At 45.6% G+C, this 20174-nt stretch overlaps 2 protein-coding genes across 8 annotated transcripts in view; both read right to left on the reverse strand.

Moving 5' to 3' along the window:
* The window catches only part of LOC139543630 (rab GTPase-activating protein 1), a 138200-nt gene that overhangs the window by 48130 nt on the left and 69896 nt on the right, over positions 1-20174 (reverse strand). The gene's annotated exons all lie outside the window — the stretch shown is intronic.
* Positions 365-7183, reverse strand: LOC139543629 (probable G-protein coupled receptor 21). Its single transcript, XM_071349906.1, has one exon. The coding sequence runs from the start codon at positions 5514-5516 to the stop codon at positions 4425-4427; it is 1092 nt and encodes a 363-aa protein (XP_071206007.1). The 5' UTR covers positions 5517-7183; the 3' UTR covers positions 365-4424.

Below are 20174 nucleotides of genomic sequence, written 5' to 3' on the forward strand. Positions count from 1 at the left end.
GTACAGCCGGCTAGCTCCTCTGGCTCCAGCTAACAGGCTAGCTAACAGGCAGGGAGCTAAGAATAACCCACATATGAAAAAAGCTCTTCTTCAGATGAACTTTGGCTGATTTCACAAATAATGTACAGGACCTGAAAGACTGAAGATGTGGTGAAAGCTGATCCCTGGTATTCTATTTGTGGTAACGATAAGTCGATAGCATACACAAACACGTGTTCATCATGTGCAGGTATGCATGTGTGGTAACACTGACACACACACACACGCCCATATAGTGTACAAGCACATCTCAGTGAGCCCACAAGCACGCACACGTCCACGTTTTCTCAAAGCACAAAGCAAGAATAACAAGCAGGAAGTGTGATTCCTTTAGATAAGATCACATTTATTTGCTCAGTGCAGAATAATACACCAGAATAGAAATATCTCCAGACAACTACTCTACAACATGACATCATTACAAGGCTCATGGTACTGAGTTAGTTAACTAGCCTTAAATAACATGGAGAACATGATTATGTTTAAGCCCCACAACATTCAGTTTACCCAGCATTTGCGATGAATAATTGAAACATTGAATAGAGTTCAACCAATGTTAAACATCACTTTTTTTTTTTTAAGTCACATTTTCAACCATGTTTTGGGACATTTCCAGCCAAACGGCCTTCTTGTTAATGTGTCCATTCTCCTCTTAATCCGATAAAGAGCTGAGCCACTTAAAACAGCCGGGTCATGAGCTAGCCATTAAGAGAGCCTGGCCTGACAATTTAGAGCATTAAGAAAATACATATGAGAAAATTCAATAAGGACATGTTGGCTAACAGAAGGGAAAACAGTGTGTGTGTGTGTGTGTGCACCCTGTGTGTGTGTGTGTGTGCACCCTGTGTGCGTGGGTGTGTAGTCCTCTAGTAAAGCTTGGGCCACAAAACTGTCCCAGATTTGGCATGGACGTTTCCAGCATCATATCAGGTCTCACAACATCCTAATATGGCACTGTCGAGAGCAGGTCATCATGGGAGTTTGGGTCCCCGGGATCACTAACCCTAGCACTTTGATGTTTTCCCACATTGAAAAAGAAAAAGGACTTGCCGTGGTTCTTTGGCATTGAAATGTCCCCAAAAACGTACATCAGCAAAATAGCAAAGCAAGAAACCTTTCCCCCAGTTTTGCCCCTTTCTAAAGTACCGTCAACTGACTGCTGGATTGAATAGAGTTCAACTAAACTGACACCTAGATGGAGATACTGCCAAATGTTGAACTCATATCTTCCTCAAAAGAAGACCTAAATTCTCTTTTAAATACACAACAATATCAGTAAATCCATTAACCTGAAAGCATGGAAAATGGTATACAAATGTAAGGAATTGTTTAAGAAGTAGAAATCCACCTCAACGGAATACTAAGTGGTCAGTATCTGAAAAAATAAGAGCCTGTTCGAAAGTACAACAGTAGGAAACCCAATCAATATTTGGCATACTTCCGTGAGCAAATATTAGGTTTTGAGAGAACCGAGCCGCCTGTCAGTATCCAACAGACTAAAAAAGACCCAAACATTAACAAAAAAAACTATGCATTCGCACATCAAACATAGTAGCATACAAAGCACCCACACACATCCCCAAAGGGCAGAAGAGTCACGGAGAAAGTCATGTGAAAGTAATAAAGCGGTGAACAGCGTGTGATGACTCTGGCAGAAACACTATTATTACCAGGATATCACTAACAGTTCAGGAACATCACATGGTCAATAGAGAGAAACAGATCTATTGTTTCAATAACCGGTGGTAAAATGTAGATATATATTTTTTTTAAATGCATTGATTGTGTCTGATAGGCCTACGTGTTGTCGTTCTTCAGTAAAACGGACAAAATGGAGGAACGATGAACGTATTGCACTGTGCCCTTTGACTGCGCGAAGGCAGTCTCCAAAAGTGTTTGTAGTTTGACGATATTTGAATTGTGAGCTTTCTTATTCGAATCACCTCATCAAATATATACAGTAGGCAAAACATGCATAAGACTATGTACACATTTGAAATGTAACATGGACCTTTAGCCTACATAAAGATGAACAGCACTGTATTCATTGAAGAGGCAGCCTAACAATACAGTAGTCCAACTCAATGTCTGTCCATACCGTCATCACTGCAAAATTCCTAACATGAAAACTTCCATTAAAAAAAAATCCACCTAAATTACACGTTATTTCTCTCTAAATCTCTCATTCCGTCTCGTTCTTTTTGAAATATATAACATCTAACACACATTCAACTTTGGTCAACTAAGAAAATAAAGCTACTAATTATATTGTATATTTGGCTCCCAAATGGAGGAGTAGGCTACCATAAAAAGAGAGAGAAAAGTTTCAAGAGGCCAAAGCCTGTGAAAGGTCTAATAAATATCTAGTAACATTGGACCAAAAACAGTTGAACATAGAGATCATCATTTCTATCGGTTTCATTGTACTGTATAGTAATGCAGCCCTACAGGTTCCTGTGTTACAGGTTACATCCCGAATGGCACCCTATTCCCTATCTAGTACACTACTTTTGACCAGAGCCCTATTGGTCCTCAGCTAACAGCAGCTCACAGCTTTCTCAACATTCACCATCAACATTCACTGTCATTAACCCATGGCCAAACTATAACGCCGTCACGTCACCGTTAACGCGAGTCGCAGTTTAACAACTCACGATGATGTATGAGACATGCTATATACAACATGAAAAAGCAGCACGTTCGCGAAGCGGGGATCGCTTGAGTCTATTTTCCACGACAGGGAGTGCATTGCAGAGACGTCGATGCACAGAAACAAGCACATACTATCAAAGATAAATTCACAAATAATAACAAAAAATGCATCGTGCACACATTAAAATCGTATTTTAGGCTGGTATTAACTTTATTTACTTCCAACTTGACGCAATTGTTGTCGCCTAACCACCAAAGTAAATTATTCTCATCATTCTCCTTTGTTGTTACAAGCAACCTGGCCTCAGAGAAAGACGTATAATACTATACGTCCCGAAGAAGTTAATTCATCCAATTCGTATGCAATTGTGCGACCGGGTAAGACGAATGATACTATAGACCATATCCTATAATCATATGATATTGTACAACCGCAATTGCATTCATAATATAACGTAATATATCATACTAAAAAGAAGTGTCACAGATCTATGTACAGAATAATACGAATTGCCCTGAGACCACGTTGAGTAACCAGATAATTGGAAAATAAAATTTGACATCGAAAATAAAATCAGATGTGGATGTTCGCTCATTCTTTCAGAAAGTCTCATCGGAAAAATCTTAGATAATGAAGACAGTAAAGGTCACTAATCAGGCCAACTTGTATTGGCTTGTTAATACCGGATGCAACAGACAAAGGGGCAATGCTTTGGAGATGATAAACTACTCTGAAACTTAAACAATCAATTTTCAATCAATCTTCTGCTTTGACACAGCGACCACATTCTCCTCATAAGTGAACTGGAACGTACTGTCTGCAATGTACTTTGGTTACAGAGTCAGACAGGCTCTGATGATAAGGAAGCTTGTTGAAACAAAAGTCATCCAGTCAATGATTACTCTGATCCCTCGCTAGTAAACTAGTCCTGGTGTTTAAACCTCTAAACAAAGTGGTCCTCCCTTTCTCTGCCCGTACCTCTGCCTCAGAACAGCCCAGATATAAATTAATTATGAAGTAACTTGCTTCTCTTCAGTCTGAGCTTGCTGCACCCTTCAGAGCACAATATTGTAAATATTCAGTTTCCGTGTTTAAATAAAAACCACAAGGGAAACATTTAAATAAGTTATTGACAGCTCCCCTTAGCTCAGTATTAAAGTGTTTTTCAGTTTTTTAAATTATGTGAGTACTTTGTTGCATTTAATACACTGTAGTCATGGCACAAATACACATTGTTTCACAAACTGCTAGGAAGATACACAGTCTCAAACATATTTCTCCCATAAGAACATGTGTTCTTGTGTTCTTACAGTTTGTGTTTTTGGCAAGTACTGTCAGAAGGGAGGTGTTCAATCAACTAACACTCCATCCACGGCAAAACGCTGAAACAACGTAGCCATAGCTCTGTCATCCGTAACTGGAGTCAAAGGTTAGGGTCATGTAATTCCACATCCTTATTCTGACTCTCACTCCCCCTCCATGTTCTACCTCTCTCATGGCAGAGGCTGGGCTGTACTTCCCACGCGGGGCTCAAAGCGCTCAGGTCCTGGAGCCGATCCTGTCAGAGCCAGCTGTGGCCAGGAACGCAAACATCCAACTGTCTGGAAACAACCGTAGCAACACAACTTCCTGTGAAGCCTGTTCCCCTTAGCTCAGCATCAACACGGGACACACTTAGTGCTTTAGCAACACGACACACTGACTCGACCATCACACGGGTCTCTGGGAGGTCCTACACATGGCATGTGGAGCGTGTGCAGACTGGCCCCTGTCCGTGCCCCGGCCCAGGGCCAAAAGGATTCTTACTGTCCACACGCTGCACGCAGAATGAACATAGCCGTTTTAAACCCTTCCGGAAGGCACTGTTGGTTAGACTATAGATCAGACAGTTACAGAAGCTGTTGCTGATAGCCAGCCAGGTGGTGAGGAACGAGGCGACGGGGTGACGGTAGATTCCAGCGCTCTCCAACAGGAAGTACAGGATGTAGGGAAGCCAGAGGAGATAGAAAACGCTGGTGATGCGAAACAGCACCATGGCGTAGCGTTTGTCCGTGCACGCCGGCGCGTGCTGCGGCTGGCCGTCCTGTCCCAGAGAGCTCTCCTGCGTGCTGAAGCGGGCGCGGCGCTCGCTGATCTCCTTCGTGTGTTGCCGGCAGATACGGAAGATGTTGGCGTAGGTGAAGCAGACCGTCATGGCGGCCGGCACGTAGAGCAGCGCCACGATGAACGACGTGAAGAGCGGCTTTGTCCCCCACTCCATGGCGCACCACTCCACCACGTCGCCGTGGTAGCCAGGCTTCCCCCAGCCGAAGAAGGAGGGCAGGAAGACGAGGGCGGAGTAGAGCCAGATGAGGAGGATGCACACGCGGATCCGGCACGGTGTCACCAGTGTAGCATACGACAGCGGCCGCGTTATCGCCATGTAGCGGTCCACGCTAACGCACGCCAGTGACGCCATGGAAACGCTCTTCAACACGGAAACCATGTAACCAAACACCTTACAGGTGAGCTCTTCATCCAGCCCTTTCAGGTGGTGGAGGAGGGAGAGGGAAGGGATGAGGCAGCTGACCCCAACTAACAAGTCTGCGTAGGCCATGGTCTGGATGAAGGCGCTGGTGGTGTGGTGGTGGAGCAGTGGAGCACAGTGGAAGACAAAGATCACCACCAGGTTGCCAGAGATGATGAGAACTGTGAGGAGCAAGATGATGGCCACCTCTAAAAGACAGGTGTTGAAGATCTGGGAGTAGCCCATGTCTAGAAGGCAGAAAGGAGAGCCGCTCTGGTTCAGGAGCTCAAGGTCCAGCAGGTCCAAGGAAAAGTTCATCTTGCAGCCAGTGAGCCTTCTGAAAGCCCCTGGTCTGAAACCAGATCCAGAGACAGAGGACTGGAACTTGGCTGGGGATGGTCAATGGCTGGTCCAAGTCCTAGCTCAGCAGCAGACCAGGTTGGTGCCCCGAAGAGAGGAGCTGTGTTCCCTCTGCCATGTCAGCAGCAATGTGAGGACTAGCCCTCGCCCACGATCAGGGACTAGGGAGTCTCCCAGGGCACCCCTCACTGCACAGACACAGAGGAGTCACACAGAGGACACAGATAGCAGAGGACAAATACTCTGGCAGGCTCTCATCCTACTTCTCGTTCTCTCCTCAGAAAAGACACAGCCAACACGTGCAGCGCTGTGTGCCTGCTGCATGAAGAGCAGGGGGGAAATATATATAAAAAGGTCAAACAAGTTTCATCATCTTTGCTTACTATAATACCGGTTTGTCTCGTAAAAATGTAGTCACGTGTTCCCAAATATCTCAGGTGATATAGAGTCCGATGTTTCCAGAGAATGTTGTGTCCTCTCCTTCAGTCTTTTCCTCCGAACACGGACAGCTCAGACGGATAGTGTCCAAAGAGTCGAAACCACCCGCTCTGCTAATCTCCGCAGGAACTTCAGCAGAAAGGAGAAAAGCAAGGCAATTCTCATCCACTCTTCTCACTCAGGCTCTCCCGGTCTCTCTCACGCCGGGAACAGAGAGTATAAATGTTAAATGTAAATGATTGAGGATGAAGGAGTAGCCTCAAGCAGGTGACTGGCATTTTAAACAGAGTCCAGGTCTCCTCAGAGAGGCAGCAGCGGCATATGGTGGAAATGAGAGAGCAGGAGCAGGCATACCGATGCAGAAACCCAGTCTCTCTATTTTCTGTGGAGTTGATTCAGCCTTGTTTCTCTCGCTCTGTCTCTCTCTCTTTCGCTCTCTGTCTCGCGGTCTCTGTCTCGCGGTCTCTGTCTCCGTGAGTGAGTGAGAGACCGTCTCTCTGACTCCGTCTCACTCGCTCGCTCGCTCCGTCTCTCTCACTCACACGGTCTCTCTCACTCACTCACTCGGTCTCTCTCACCCACTCACTCGGTCTCTCTCACCCACTCACTCGGTCTCTCTCACCCACTCACTCGGTCTCTCTAACCCACTCACTCGGTCTCTCTCACCCACTCACTCGGTCTCTCTCACCCACTCACTCGGTCTCTCTCACCCACTCACTCGGTCTCACTCACCCACTCACTCGGTCTCACTCACCCACTCACTCGGGCTCTCTCACTCACTCAGTCGGGCTCTCTCACTCACTCAGTCGGGCTCTCTCACTCACTCAGTCGGGCTCTCTCACTCACTCAGTCGGTCTCTCTCACTCACTCAGTCGGTCTCTCTCACTCACTCAGTCGGTCTCTCTCACTCACTCAGTCGGTCTCTCTCACTCACTCACTCAGTCGGTCTCTCTCACTCACTCAGTCGGTCTCTCTCACTCACTCAGTCGGTCTCTCTCACTCACTCAGTCGGTCTCTCTCACTCACTCAGTCGGTCTCTCTCACTCACTCAGTCGGGCTCTCTCACTCACTCAGTCGGGCTCTCTCACTCACTCAGTCGGGCTCTCTCACTCACTCAGTCGGGCTCTCTCACTCACTCAGTCGGGCTCTCTCACTCACTCAGTCGGTCTCTCTCACTCACTCAGTCGGTCTCTCTCACTCAGTCAATCTCTCTCACTCAGTCGGTCTCTCTCACTCACTCACTCAGTCGGTCTCTCTCACTCACTCACTCAGTCGGTCTCCCTCACTCACTCGCTTGGTCTCTCTCACTCACTCGCTTGGTCTCTCTCACTCACTCGCTTGGTCTCTCTCACTCACTCGCTTGGTCTCTCTCACTCACTCGCTTGGTCTCTCTCACTCACTCGCTTGGTCTCTCTCACTCACTCGCTTGGTCTCTCTCACTCACTCGCTTGGTCTCTCTCACTCACTCGCTTGGTCTCTCTCACTCACTCCCTCGGTCTCTCTCACTCACTCCCTCGGTCTCTCTCACTCACTCCCTCGGTCTCTCTCACTCACTCCCTCGGTCTCTCTCGGTCTCTCTCACTCACTCGCTCGGTCTCTCTCGGTCTCTCTCACTCACTCGCTCGGTCTCACTCGCTCGGTCTCACTCGCTCGGTCTCTCTCACTCACTCGCTTGGTCTCTCTCACTCACTCGCTTGGTCTCTCTCACTCACTCGCTTGGTCTCTCTCACTCACTCGCTTGGTCTCTCTCACTCACTCGCTTGGTCTCTCTCACTCACTCGCTTGGTCTCTCTCACTCACTCGCTTGGTCTCTCTCACTCACTCGCTTGGTCTCTCTCACTCACTCGCTTGGTCTCTCTCACTCACTCGCTTGGTCTCTCTCACTCACTCCCTCGGTCTCTCTCACTCACTCCCTCGGTCTCTCTCACTCACTCCCTCGGTCTCTCTCTCTCACTCGCTCGGTCTCTCTCGGTCTCTCTCACTCGCTCGGTCTCTCTCGGTCTCTCTCACTCACTCGCTCGGTCTCACTCGCTCGGTCTCACTCGCTCGGTCTCACTCGCTTGGTCTCTCTCACTCACTCGCTCGGCCTCTCTCACTCACTCGCTCGGTCTTACTCACTCACTCGGTCTCTCTCACTCACTCGCTCGGCCTCTCTCACTCACTCGCTCGGTCTTACTCACTCACTCGGTCTTACTCACTCACTCGCTCGGTCTTACTCACTCACTCGCTCGGTCTTACTCACTCACTCGCTCGGTCTTACTCACTCACTCGCTCGGTCTTACTCACTCACTCGCTCGGTCTCTCTCTGTCTCTCTCACTCGCTCGGTCTCTCTCACTCGCTCGGCCTCACTCACTCACTCGCTCGGCCTCTCTCACTCACTCGCTCGGTCTCACTCACTCACTCGCTTGGTCTCTCTCACTCACTCGCTTGGTCTCTCTCACTCACTCGCTTGGTCTCTCTCACTCACTCACTCGGCCTCTCTCACTCACTCGCTCGGTCTTACTCACTCACTCGGTCTTACTCACTCACTCGCTCGGTCTTACTCACTCACTCGCTCGGTCTTACTCACTCACTCGCTCGGTCTCTCTCTGTCTCTCTCACTCGCTCGGTCTCTCTCACTCGCTCGGCCTCTCTCACTCACTCGCTCGGCCTCTCTCACTCACTCGCTCGGTCTCACTCACTCACTCGCTCGGTCTCACTCACTCACTCGCTCGGTCTCACTCACTCACTCGCTCGGTCTTACTCACTCACTCGCTCGGACTCTCTCACTCAGACTCACTCGGTCTCACTCGCTCGGTCTCTCTCACTCACTCGGTCTCACTCACTCGCTCGGCCTCTCTCACTCGCTCGGCCTCTCTCACTCACTCGCTCGGTCTCTCTCACTCGCTCGGTCTCACTCACTCACTCGCTCGGTCTCTCTCACTCGCTCGGTCTCACTCACTCACTCGCTCGGTCTCACTCACTCACTCGCTCGGTCTCACTCACTCACTCGCTCGGTCTCTCTCACTCGCTCGGTCTCACTCACTCACTCGCTCGGTCTCTCTCACTCGCTCGGTCTCACTCACTCACTCGCTCGGTCTCACTCACTCACTCGCTCGGTCTCTCTCTGGGTCTCTCTCACTCCCTCTGTCTCTCGGTCTCTCTCAGTCTCTCTCTCAGTCTCTCGCTCAGTCTCTCGCTCAGTCTCTCGCTCACTCTCTCGGTCTCTCTCACTCACTCACTCACTCACTCACTCACTCCGTCTCCCTCACTCACTCGGTCGGTCTCCCTCACTCACTCGGTCGGTCTCCCTCACTCACTCGGTCGGTCTCTCTCACTCACTCGGTCGGTCTCTCTCACTCACTCGGTCGGTCTCTCTCACTCACTCGGTCGGTCTCTCTCACTCACTCGGTCGGTCTCTCTCACTCACTCGGTCGGTCTCTCTCACTCGGTCGGTCTCACTCACTCGGTCGGTCTCTCTCACTCACTCGGTCTCTCTCACTCACTCGGTCTCTCTCACTCACTCGGTCTCTCTCACTCACTCGGTCTCTCTCAGTCTCAGTCTCTCTCAGTCTCAGTCTCTCTCAGTCTCAGTCTCTCTCTGTCTCTCTCGGTCACTCGGATTCTATCTCTCTTTGTCTCTCTGCAGCAGGCAGGGCAGAGACAGTCCTCCCCCTGTTCTAACGCCAGCCAGTAAGCAGCTGCAGGAGCGCAAGTCTCCCTTGTCCCTCCCATGACAGGCTGGCTGGCTGCACAGAGCATACCCCGACCGCCACTCCACTATCTCACTCCCACACACACTCTCGCTCTCTCTCCTTGAACTCACACACACCACCTCTCTCTCTCATATACACACACACATCATTATTTAACACTCACTTATCCATACACACCCAGTAAGTGCATTATGCTCATACCAGTCTGTGTTAAAAATGCAGAAAACGCTAATTTCTCTCTCTCTCTATTGTTTTCAGACACATACCACCAGCAGCATACCACCCTGCATACCACCGCTGGCTTGCTTCTGAAGCTAAGCAGGGTTGGTCCTGGTCAGTCCCTGGATGGGAGACCAGGTGCTGCTGGAAGTGGTGTTGGAGGGCCAGTAGGAGGCACTCTTTCCTCTGGTCTAAACAAAGATCCCAATGCCCCAGGGCAGTGATTGGGGACACTGCTCTGTGTAGGGTGCCGTCTTTCGGATGGGACGTTAAACGGGTGTCCTGACTCTCTGAGGTCATTAAAGATCCCATGGCACTTATCGTAAGAGTAGGGGTGTTAACCCCGGTGTCCTGGCTAAATTCCCAATCTGGCCCTTAACCATCACGGTCACCTAATAATCCCCAGTTTACAATTGGCTCATTCATCCCCCTCCTCTCCCCTGTAACTATTCCCCAGGTCGTTGCTGCAAATGAGAACGTGTTCTCAGTCAACTTACCTGGTAAAATAACGGTGAAATGAAAAAAATGAAGAAAAAAAACATGTGGACACCTTGCTCGTCAAACTTCTCATTACAAAATCATGGGCAGTAATATGGAGTTAGTCCCCCCTTTGCTTCTACAAAAGCCTCCACTCTTCTGGGAAGGCTTTTCACTAGATGTTGGAACATTGCTGCAGGGACTTGCTTCCATTCAGCCACAAGAGCATTAGTGAGGTCGGGCACTGATGTTGGGAGATTAGGCCTGGCTCGCAGTCGGTATTCCAATTCATCCCAAAGGTGTTCAAAGGGGTTGAGGTCAGGGCTGTGTGCATGCCAGTCAAGTTCTTCCACACCAATCCAGACAAACCATTTCTGTATGGACCTCGCTTTTTGCATGGCGGCATTGTCATGATGAAACAGGAAAAGGCTTTCACCAAACTCTTGCCACAAACTTGGAAGCAGAATAGTCTAGAACATCATTGTATGCTGTAGCGTTAAGATCTACCTTCAATGGAAGGGGACTAGCCCGAATCATGAAAAACTGCACCAGACCATTATTTCTCCTCCACCAAACTTTACAGTTGGCACTATGCATTGGGGCAGGTAGCGTTCTCCTGGCATCCGCCAAACCCAGATTCGCCCGTTGGACTGCCAGACGGTGAAGCATGATTTATCACTCCAGAGAACGCGTTTCCACTGTTCCAGAGTCCATTGGTGGCGAGCTTTACACCACTAGGCTTGAGTACGGCTGCTCGGGCATGGAAATCCATTTCATGAAGCTCCCGACAAACAGTTCTTGTGCTGACGTTGCTTCCAGAGGCAGTTTGGCAGTTGAAACTTGATGAACTACTTTGTTGGAAAGGTGGCATCCTATGACGGTGCCATGTCGAAAGTCACTGAATTTGTTCTTAACTGACTTGCATAGTTAAATAAAGGTAAAATAAAACTGAGCTCTTCAGTAAGGCCATTCTACTGCCAATGTTTGTCACATGGCTGTGTGCTCGATTTTATACACCTGTCAACAACGGGTGTGCCTGAAATAGCCAAATTCAGTATTTTGAAGTGTCCACATACTTTTGTATATATTATGTACAGTTGAAGTCGGAAGTTTACATACACTTAGGTTAGAGTCATTAAAACTCGTTTTACAACCACTCCACAAATTTCTTGTAAACAAACTATAGTTTTGGCAAGTCGGTTAGGACATCTACTTTGTGCATGACACAAGTAATTTTTCCAACAATTGTTTACAGATAGATTATTTCACTTATAATTCACTGTATCACAATTCCAGTGGGTCAGAAGTTTACATACACTAAGTTGACTGTGCCTTTAAACAGCTTGGAAAATTCCAAAAAATGATGTCATGGCTTTAGAAGCCTCTGATAGGCTAATTGACATCATTTGAGTCAATTGGAGGTGTACCTGTGGATGTATTTCAAGGCCAACCTTCAAACTCAGTGCCTCTTTGCTTGACATCATAAAAAATCAAAAGAAATCAGCCAAGACCTCAGAAAGAAAATTGGAGACCTCCACAAGTCTGGTTCATCCTTTGGAGCAATTTCCAAAAGCCTGAAGGTACCACGTTCATCTGTACAAACAATAGTACGCAAGTATAAACACCATGGGACCACGCAGCAGTCATACCGCTCAGGAAGGAGACGCGTTCTGTCTCCTAGAGATGAATGTACTTTGGTGTGAAAAGTGAAATTCAATCCGAGAACAGCAGCAAAGGACCTTGTGAAGATGCTGGAGGAACCAGGTACAAAAATATCTATATCCACAGTAAAACGAGTCCTATATCGACATAACCTGAAAGGCCGCTCAGTAAGGAAGAAGCCACTGCTCCAAATCCGCCATAAAAAAGCCAGACTATGGTTTGCAACTGCACATGGGGACAAAAATCGTACTTTTTGGAGAAATGTCCTCTGGTCTGATGAAACAAAAATAGAACTGTTTGGCCATAATGACCATCGTTATGTTTGGAGGAAAAAGGGGCGAGGCTTGCAAGCCGAAGAACACCATCCCAACTGTGAAGCACAGAAGTAGCAGCATCATGTTGTGGGGGTGCTTTGCTGCAGGAGGGACTGGTGCACTGCACAAAATAGATGGCACATGAGGATGGAAAATGATGTGGATATATTGAAGCAACATCTCAAGACACCAGTCAGGAAGTTAAAGCTTGGTAGCAAATGGGTCTTCCAAATGGACAATGACCCCAAGCATACTTCCAAAATTGTAGCAAAATGGCTTAAGGACAACAAAGTCAAGGTATTGGAGTGGCCATCACAAAGCCCTGACCTCAATCCTATAGAAAATGTGTGGGCAGAACTGAAAAAGTATGTGCGAGCAAGGAGGCCTACAAACCTGACTCAGTTACACCAGCTCTGTCAGGAAGAATGGGCCAAAATCCACCCAACTTATTGTGGGAAGCTTGAGGAAGGCTACCCGAAATGTTTGACCCAAGTTAAACAATTGAAAGGCAATGCTACCAAATACTAATTGAATGTATATAAACTTCTGACCCACTGGGAATGTGATGAAAGAAAAGCTGAACTAAATCATTCTCTCTACTATTATTCTGACATTTCACATTCTTAAAATAAAGTGGTGATCCTAACTGAACTAAGACAGGGAATTCTTACTCGGATTAAATGTCAGGAATTGTGAAAAACTGAGTTTAAATGTATTTGGCTAAGGTGTATGTAAACTTCCGACTTCAACTGTATATACCCACATTTGACTTCTATAGGGTTTTGATAAGTTATGTTTCTGTCTGTAGCCCTAGAGATGTTAATATTGGGTTACTTGTGCACTCCTATAATGCTAGTAGTGTAAAACCAAAAAAAGTACAATGACCTCACTCTTCCTCTCTTAAATGCCAAGGTAAGAGTTTCAGTTCGATTTTTATTCAATAAATTAAGTTAACGGAAATTCTGATCGCAATTGTTCATTGTTTTTACCCACTTTGTTCCTCACTAGCACAACACTTCGATTCACATATTCACGCATTAAGCATAGAGTTGAACTGACACCAGTGGATGTTATCTGTGCCTTGCGTCCTCTGGTCCGACCGAGTTGTTGCTGCACCAAATAAATACTCATGTGGTTTTTGGAGCCTGGCCATCTGTACTGGTCTATTCATTCCCTTCTCAGCAGCCATGACAGGGCATTCCTATCACATAAACTGTGGGAGACTCGGACTTCTGATCGGAGATCGTAACGAGCCAAGACAAGAACAGGGCATTGGGAGGACACCACAGAATACTGTTTGTCCATCTTGTAAAGGAAATGGGTCTTCTCTAAACTTCAACCCCAGACACCACAGAATACTGTTTGTCCATCTTGTAAAGGAAATGGGTCTTCTCTAAACTTCAACCCCAGACACCACAGAATACTGTTTGTCCATCTTGTAAAGGAAATGTGTCTTCTCTAAACTTCAACCCCAGACACCACAGAATACTGTTTGTCCATCTTGTAAAGGAAATGGGTCTTCTCTAAACTTCAACCCCAGACACCACAGAATACTGTTTGTCCATCTTGTAAAGGAAATGGGTCTTCTCTAAACTTCAACCCCAGACACCACAGAATACTGTTTGTCCATCTTGTAAAGGAAATGTGTCTTCTCTAAACTTCAACCCCAGACACCACAGAATACTGTTTGTCCATCTTGTAAAGGAAATGGGTCTTCTCTAAACTTCAACCCCAGACACCACAGAATACTGTTTGTCCATCTTGTAAAGGAAATGGGTCTTCTCTAAACTTCAACCCCAGACACCACAGAATACTGTTTGTCCATCTTGTAAAGGAAATGGGTCTTCTCTAAACTTCAACCCCAGACACCACAGAATACTGTTTGTCCATCTTGTAAAGGAAATGTGTCTTCTCTAAACTTCAACCCCAGACACCACAGAATACTGTTTGTCCGTCTTGTAAAGGAAATGGGTCTTCTCTAAACTTCAACCCCAGACACCACAGAATACTGTTTGTCCATCTTGTAAAGGAAATGTGTCTTCTCTAAACTTCAACCCCAGACACCACAGAATACTGTTTGTCCATCTTGTAAAGGAAATGGGTCTTCTCTAAACTTCAACCCCAGACACCACAGAATACTGTTTGTCCATCTTGTAAAGGAAATGGGTCTTCTCTAAACTTCAACCCCAGACACCACAGAATACTGTTTGTCCATCTTGTAAAGGAAATGTGTCTTCTCTAAACTTCAACCCCAGACACCACAGAATACTGTTTGTCCATCTTGTAAAGGAAATGGGTCTTCTCTAAACTTCAACCCCAGACACCACAGAATACTGTTTGTCCATCTTGTAAAGGAAATGGGTCTTCTCTAAACTTCAACCCCAGACACCACAGAATACTGTTTGTCCATCTTGTAAAGGAAATGGGTCTTCTCTAAACTTCAACCCCAGACACCACAGAATACTGTTTGTCCATCTTGTAAAGGAAATGTGTCTTCTCTAAACTTCAACCCCAGACACCACAGAATACTGTTTGTCCATCTTGTAAAGGAAATGTGTCTTCTCTAAACTTCAACCCCAGACACCACAGAATACTGTTTGTCCATCTTGTAAAGGAAATGTGTCTTCTCTAAACTTCAACCCCAGACACCACAGAATACTGTTTGTCCATCTTGTAAAGGAAATGGGTCTTCTCTAAACTTCAACCCCAGACACCACAGAATACTGTTTGTCCATCTTGTAAAGGAAATGGGTCTTCTCTAAACTTCAACCCCAGACACCACAGAATACTGTTTGTCCATCTTGTAAAGGAAATGTGTCTTCTCTAAACTTCAACCCCAGACACCACAGAATACTGTTTGTCCATCTTGTAAAGGAAATGGGTCTTCTCTAAACTTCAACCCCAGACACCACAGAATACTGTTTGTCCATCTTGTAAAGGAAATGGGTCTTCTCTAAACTTCAACCCCAGACACCACAGAATACTGTTTGTCCATCTTGTAAAGGAAATGGGTCTTCTCTAAACTTCAACCCCAGACACCACAGAATACTGTTTGTCCATCTTGTAAAGGAAATGTGTCTTCTCTAAACTTCAACCCCAGACACCACAGAATACTGTTTGTCCGTCTTGTAAAGGAAATGGGTCTTCTCTAAACTTCAACCCCAGACACCACAGAATACTGTTTGTCCATCTTGTAAAGGAAATGTGTCTTCTCTAAACTTCAACCCCAGACACCACAGAATACTGTTTGTCCATCTTGTAAAGGAAATGGGTCTTCTCTAAACTTCAACCCCAGACACCACAGAATACTGTTTGTCCATCTTGTAAAGGAAATGGGTCTTCTCTAAACTTCAACCCCAGACACCACAGAATACTGTTTGTCCATCTTGTAAAGGAAATGTGTCTTCTCTAAACTTCAACCCCAGACACCACAGAATACTGTTTGTCCGTCTTGTAAAGGAAATGGGTCTTCTCTAAACTTCAACCCCAGACACCACAGAATACTGTTTGTCCATCTTGTAAAGGAAATGTGTCTTCTCTAAACTTCAACCCCAGACACCACAGAATACTGTTTGTCCATCTTGTAAAGGAAATGGGTCTTCTCTAAACTTCAACCCCAGACACCACAGAATACTGTTTGTCCATCTTGTAAAGGAAATGGGTCTTCTCTAAACTTCAACCCCAGACACCACAGAATACTGTTTGTCCATCTTGTAAAGGAAATGGGTCTTCTCTAAACTTCAACCCCAGACACCACAGAATACTGTTTGTCCATCTTGTAAAGGAAATGTGTCTTCTCTAAACTTCAACCCCAGACACCACAGAATACTGTTTGTCCATCTTGTAAAGGAAATGTGTCTTCTCTAAACTTCAACCCCAGACACCACAGAATACTGTTTGTCCATCTTGTAAAGGAAATGGGTCTTCTCTAAACTTCAACCCCAGACACCACAGAATACTGTTTGTCCATCTTGTAAAGGAAATGGGTCTTCTCTAAACTTCAACCCCAGACACCACAGAATACTGTTTGTCCATCTTGTAAAGGAAATGTGTCTTCTCTAAACTTCAACCCCAGACACCACAGAATACTGTTTGTCCATCTTGTAAAGGAAATGGGTCTTCTCTAAGCTTCAACCCCAGACACCACAGAATACTGTTTGTCCATCTTGTAAAGGAAATGGGTCTTCTCTAAGCTTCAACCCCAGACACCACAGAATACTGTTTGTCCATCTTGTAAAGGAAATGGGTCTTCTCTAAACTTCAACCCCAGACACCACAGAATACTGTTTGTCCATCTTGTAAAGGAAATGGGTCTTCTCTGAACTTCAACCCCAGACACCACAGAATACTGTTTGTCCATCTTGTAAAGGAAATGTGTCTTCTCTAAACTTCAACCCCAGACACCACAGAATACTGTTTGTCCATCTTGTAAAGGAAATGGGTCTTCTCTAAACTTCAACCCCAGACACCACAGAATACTGTTTGTCCATCTTGTAAAGGAAATGGGTCTTCTCTAAACTTCAACCCCAGACACCACAGAATACTGTTTGTCCATCTTGTAAAGGAAATGGGTCTTCTCTAAACTTCAACCCCAGACACCACAGAAACACTCAAATGACACATTTCTTTCAGTCGTTGAACGTCTTCCCGGTAAAGGGAAGGCTAGCACCTCCGTCTAACATGAAGCAGGAATGTGAATAAAACAATACCACATTGGCAGTTAAGACCATACTTCCACAGTTACATGATTAAGAATGACTTATGTCATTTGTATAAAATATAGCTAATGTCCCTCAGGGATGTCCCACTGTGCAAGATGAGTTTGCATTTTCGCATTCCTCCTCAAGGCCCTTCATTGTAGTGATATGTGTGTCTGTGCAGCTTGCGTGTCGTCTCTTATGCACCTGCTCCTCATTAGGCTGCCAGATCACCAGATGCTGTTCCTTCATTTAGCTTCTTCTCTGAGGACCACAGTGTGTCTGAACTGAAGACGCTCAGCACGCTATGTTATGCTCCCTGCTTTCACTGTCTGGCTAAAGTAAAGACTTCAATCCTCACATGAAAACTATGAATGAGGATGAAAGCCTCGTCTTTGGTCATACTGAAGGAGCATGATTGAAATGTCGCCTACACTGGTCTGTCCCACAATAACTGAGCGCATTGTCTGTAGAGTTGAATCTTTCTCCCCTACCATCTGACTGTCAGACCAGTGTCTGCCTTTCTGTCTGCCCGTCAGTCAGTCCATCTCTACCGCAGTGTCTTTCAGTCTGTCCAGAGACTGGCATTAAGGGGTGAAAGGCACTTGCCAATCGGGAAAGTTATTTGTATTTTTGGGTTGCCTGAATATTACGATCACTTGCGCAAAAATGTAAACTAGCTATTTACATGCAGAAACACCATTTACAGTATTGTTTTATTTTCACCTACACAATGGGTAGGAATCTTGTTTTTTTGGTTGTTAACAGTAAAAAGAGTCTCAGTGCAGGCTCAACTTGCCATAAATTGTCCGTCTTTCACTTAAACAATGGGAAGGAACTAGACAGATCAGTTTGAGGAATTCCTTGCAGTGTGGTTGATTTGCCTGCCTAATGAGGCACAACTTCCTCGACTGATCTGTTCACTTTCCCCAGGAAATAGCACAACCCTTAATGTATTTTTTGTTGTTATCAAATCAAATCACATTTTATTGGTCGTACACAAGTATTTAGCAGATGTTATTGCGGGTGTAGCAAAACGCTTGTGTTCCTAGCTCCAACAGCGCAGTAATATCTAACAATACACAACATAACACACAAATCTCAAAAGAATGGAATTAATAAATATAGAAATATTAAGACGAGCAATGTCGGTGTCCGGAGTATAAATATATACTGTATATATGTGATGAGATGTATAGACAATATGGACAGTATATCTGAAGAATGGTATATGTACAGCAATAGTTAAATAGGATAGGCCTTGACTAGAATACAGTGTCTACTGAACATAAATATGAACACAAGATGCAACCATTTCAAAGATTTTAATGAGCTCCAGTTCAAATAAGGAAATTGGTCAATTGAAATAAATTCCTGAGGCCCTAATCTATGGATTTCACATGACTGGGAATACTGTTATGCATCTGTTGGTCACAGATACCTTAAAAAAACAGTAAGGGTGTGGATCAGAAAACCAGTCAGTATCTGATGTGACCACCATTTGCCTCATGCAACGCAACACATTTCCTTTGCATAGAGTTGATCAGGCTGTTGATTGTGGCCTGTGGAATGTTGTTCCACCCCTCTTAAATGGCTGTGCGAAGTTGCTGGATATTGGTGGGAACTGGAACACACTGTTGTACACATCGATCCAGAGCATTCCAGAAATGCTCAATGGGTGACATGTCTGGTGAGTATGCAGGCCATGGAAGAACTGGGACATTTTCAGCTTCCAGGAATAGTGTACAGATCATTGCGACATGAGGCCGTGCATTATCATGCTGAAACATGAGGTGATGGCAGTGGATGAATGACACAACAATGGGCCTCAGGACCTCGTCACAGTAGATCTGTGCATTCAAATTGCCATCAATAAAATGCAATTGGTGTTTGTGGTCCGTAGCTTATGCCTGCCCATTACCCCAACACAACCATGGGGCACTTTGTCCACAACGTTGTCATCAGCAAACCGCTCGCCCACACGGCGCCATACACGTGGTCTGTGGTTGTGAGTCCGGTTGGACGCACTGCAAAATTCTCTAAAATGACGTTGGAGGCAGCTTATGGTAGAGAAATTAACATTAAATTCTCTGGCAACAGCTCTGGTGGACATTCCTACAGTCAGCATGCCAATTGCACGCTCTCACAAAACTTGAGACATCTGTGGGATTGTGTTGTGAAACAAAACTGCACATTTTAGAGTGGCCTTTTGTCTCCAGCACAAGGTGCACCTCTGTAATGATCATGCTGTTTAATCAGCTGCTTGATATGCCACACCTGTCAGGTGGCTGGATTATCTTGGCAAAGGACAAATGTTCACTAACAGGGATGTAAACAAATGTGTGCCCAACATTTTTGAGAAATAAGTCTGTGTATGGAACATTTCCGGGATCTTCTATTTCAGCTCATGTAACATGGGAAGGTAATATATATATATACACACACTGAACAAAAATCTAAATGCAACATGTAAAATACATATATATTACCGTTGGTCCCATGTTACATGAGCTGAAATAAAAGATTTATATATATGAAGGTCAGTCAATACAGAACATTTCAAGAACTTTGGAAGTTTCTTCAAGTGCAGTCACAAAAACCATCAAGCGCTACGATGAAACTGGCTCTCATGAGGACCTCCACAGGAAAAGAAGATCCAAAGTTACCTCTGCTGCAGAGGATAAGTTCATTAGAGTTACCAGCCTCAGAAATCTGTAATTAACTGCACCTCAGATTACAGCCCAAATAAATGCTTCAGAGTTCAAGTAACAGACACATCTCAACATCAACTGTTCATAGGAGACTGCATGAATCAGGCCTTCATGGTCAAATTGCTGCAAAGAAACCACTACTAAAGGACACCAACAAGAAGAAGAGACTTATTTAGAATTCATTGCACACTTAACCAGCATGGCTATCACAGCAATACGCCATCCCATCTGAAATAAAACACAACTCCCGGCTGTGTAAGGGCTATTTGACCAAGAAGGAGAGTGATGGAGTGCTGCATCAGATCACCTGGCCACCATAATCACCTGACCTCAACCCAATTGATATGGTTTGGGATGGGTTGGACCACAGAGTGAAGGAAAAGCAGCCAACAAGTGCTCAGC

The sequence above is a fragment of the Salvelinus alpinus genome, chromosome 18 (genome assembly GCF_045679555.1).
Source record: "Salvelinus alpinus chromosome 18, SLU_Salpinus.1, whole genome shotgun sequence".
NCBI lineage: Eukaryota > Metazoa > Chordata > Actinopteri > Salmoniformes > Salmonidae > Salvelinus > Salvelinus alpinus.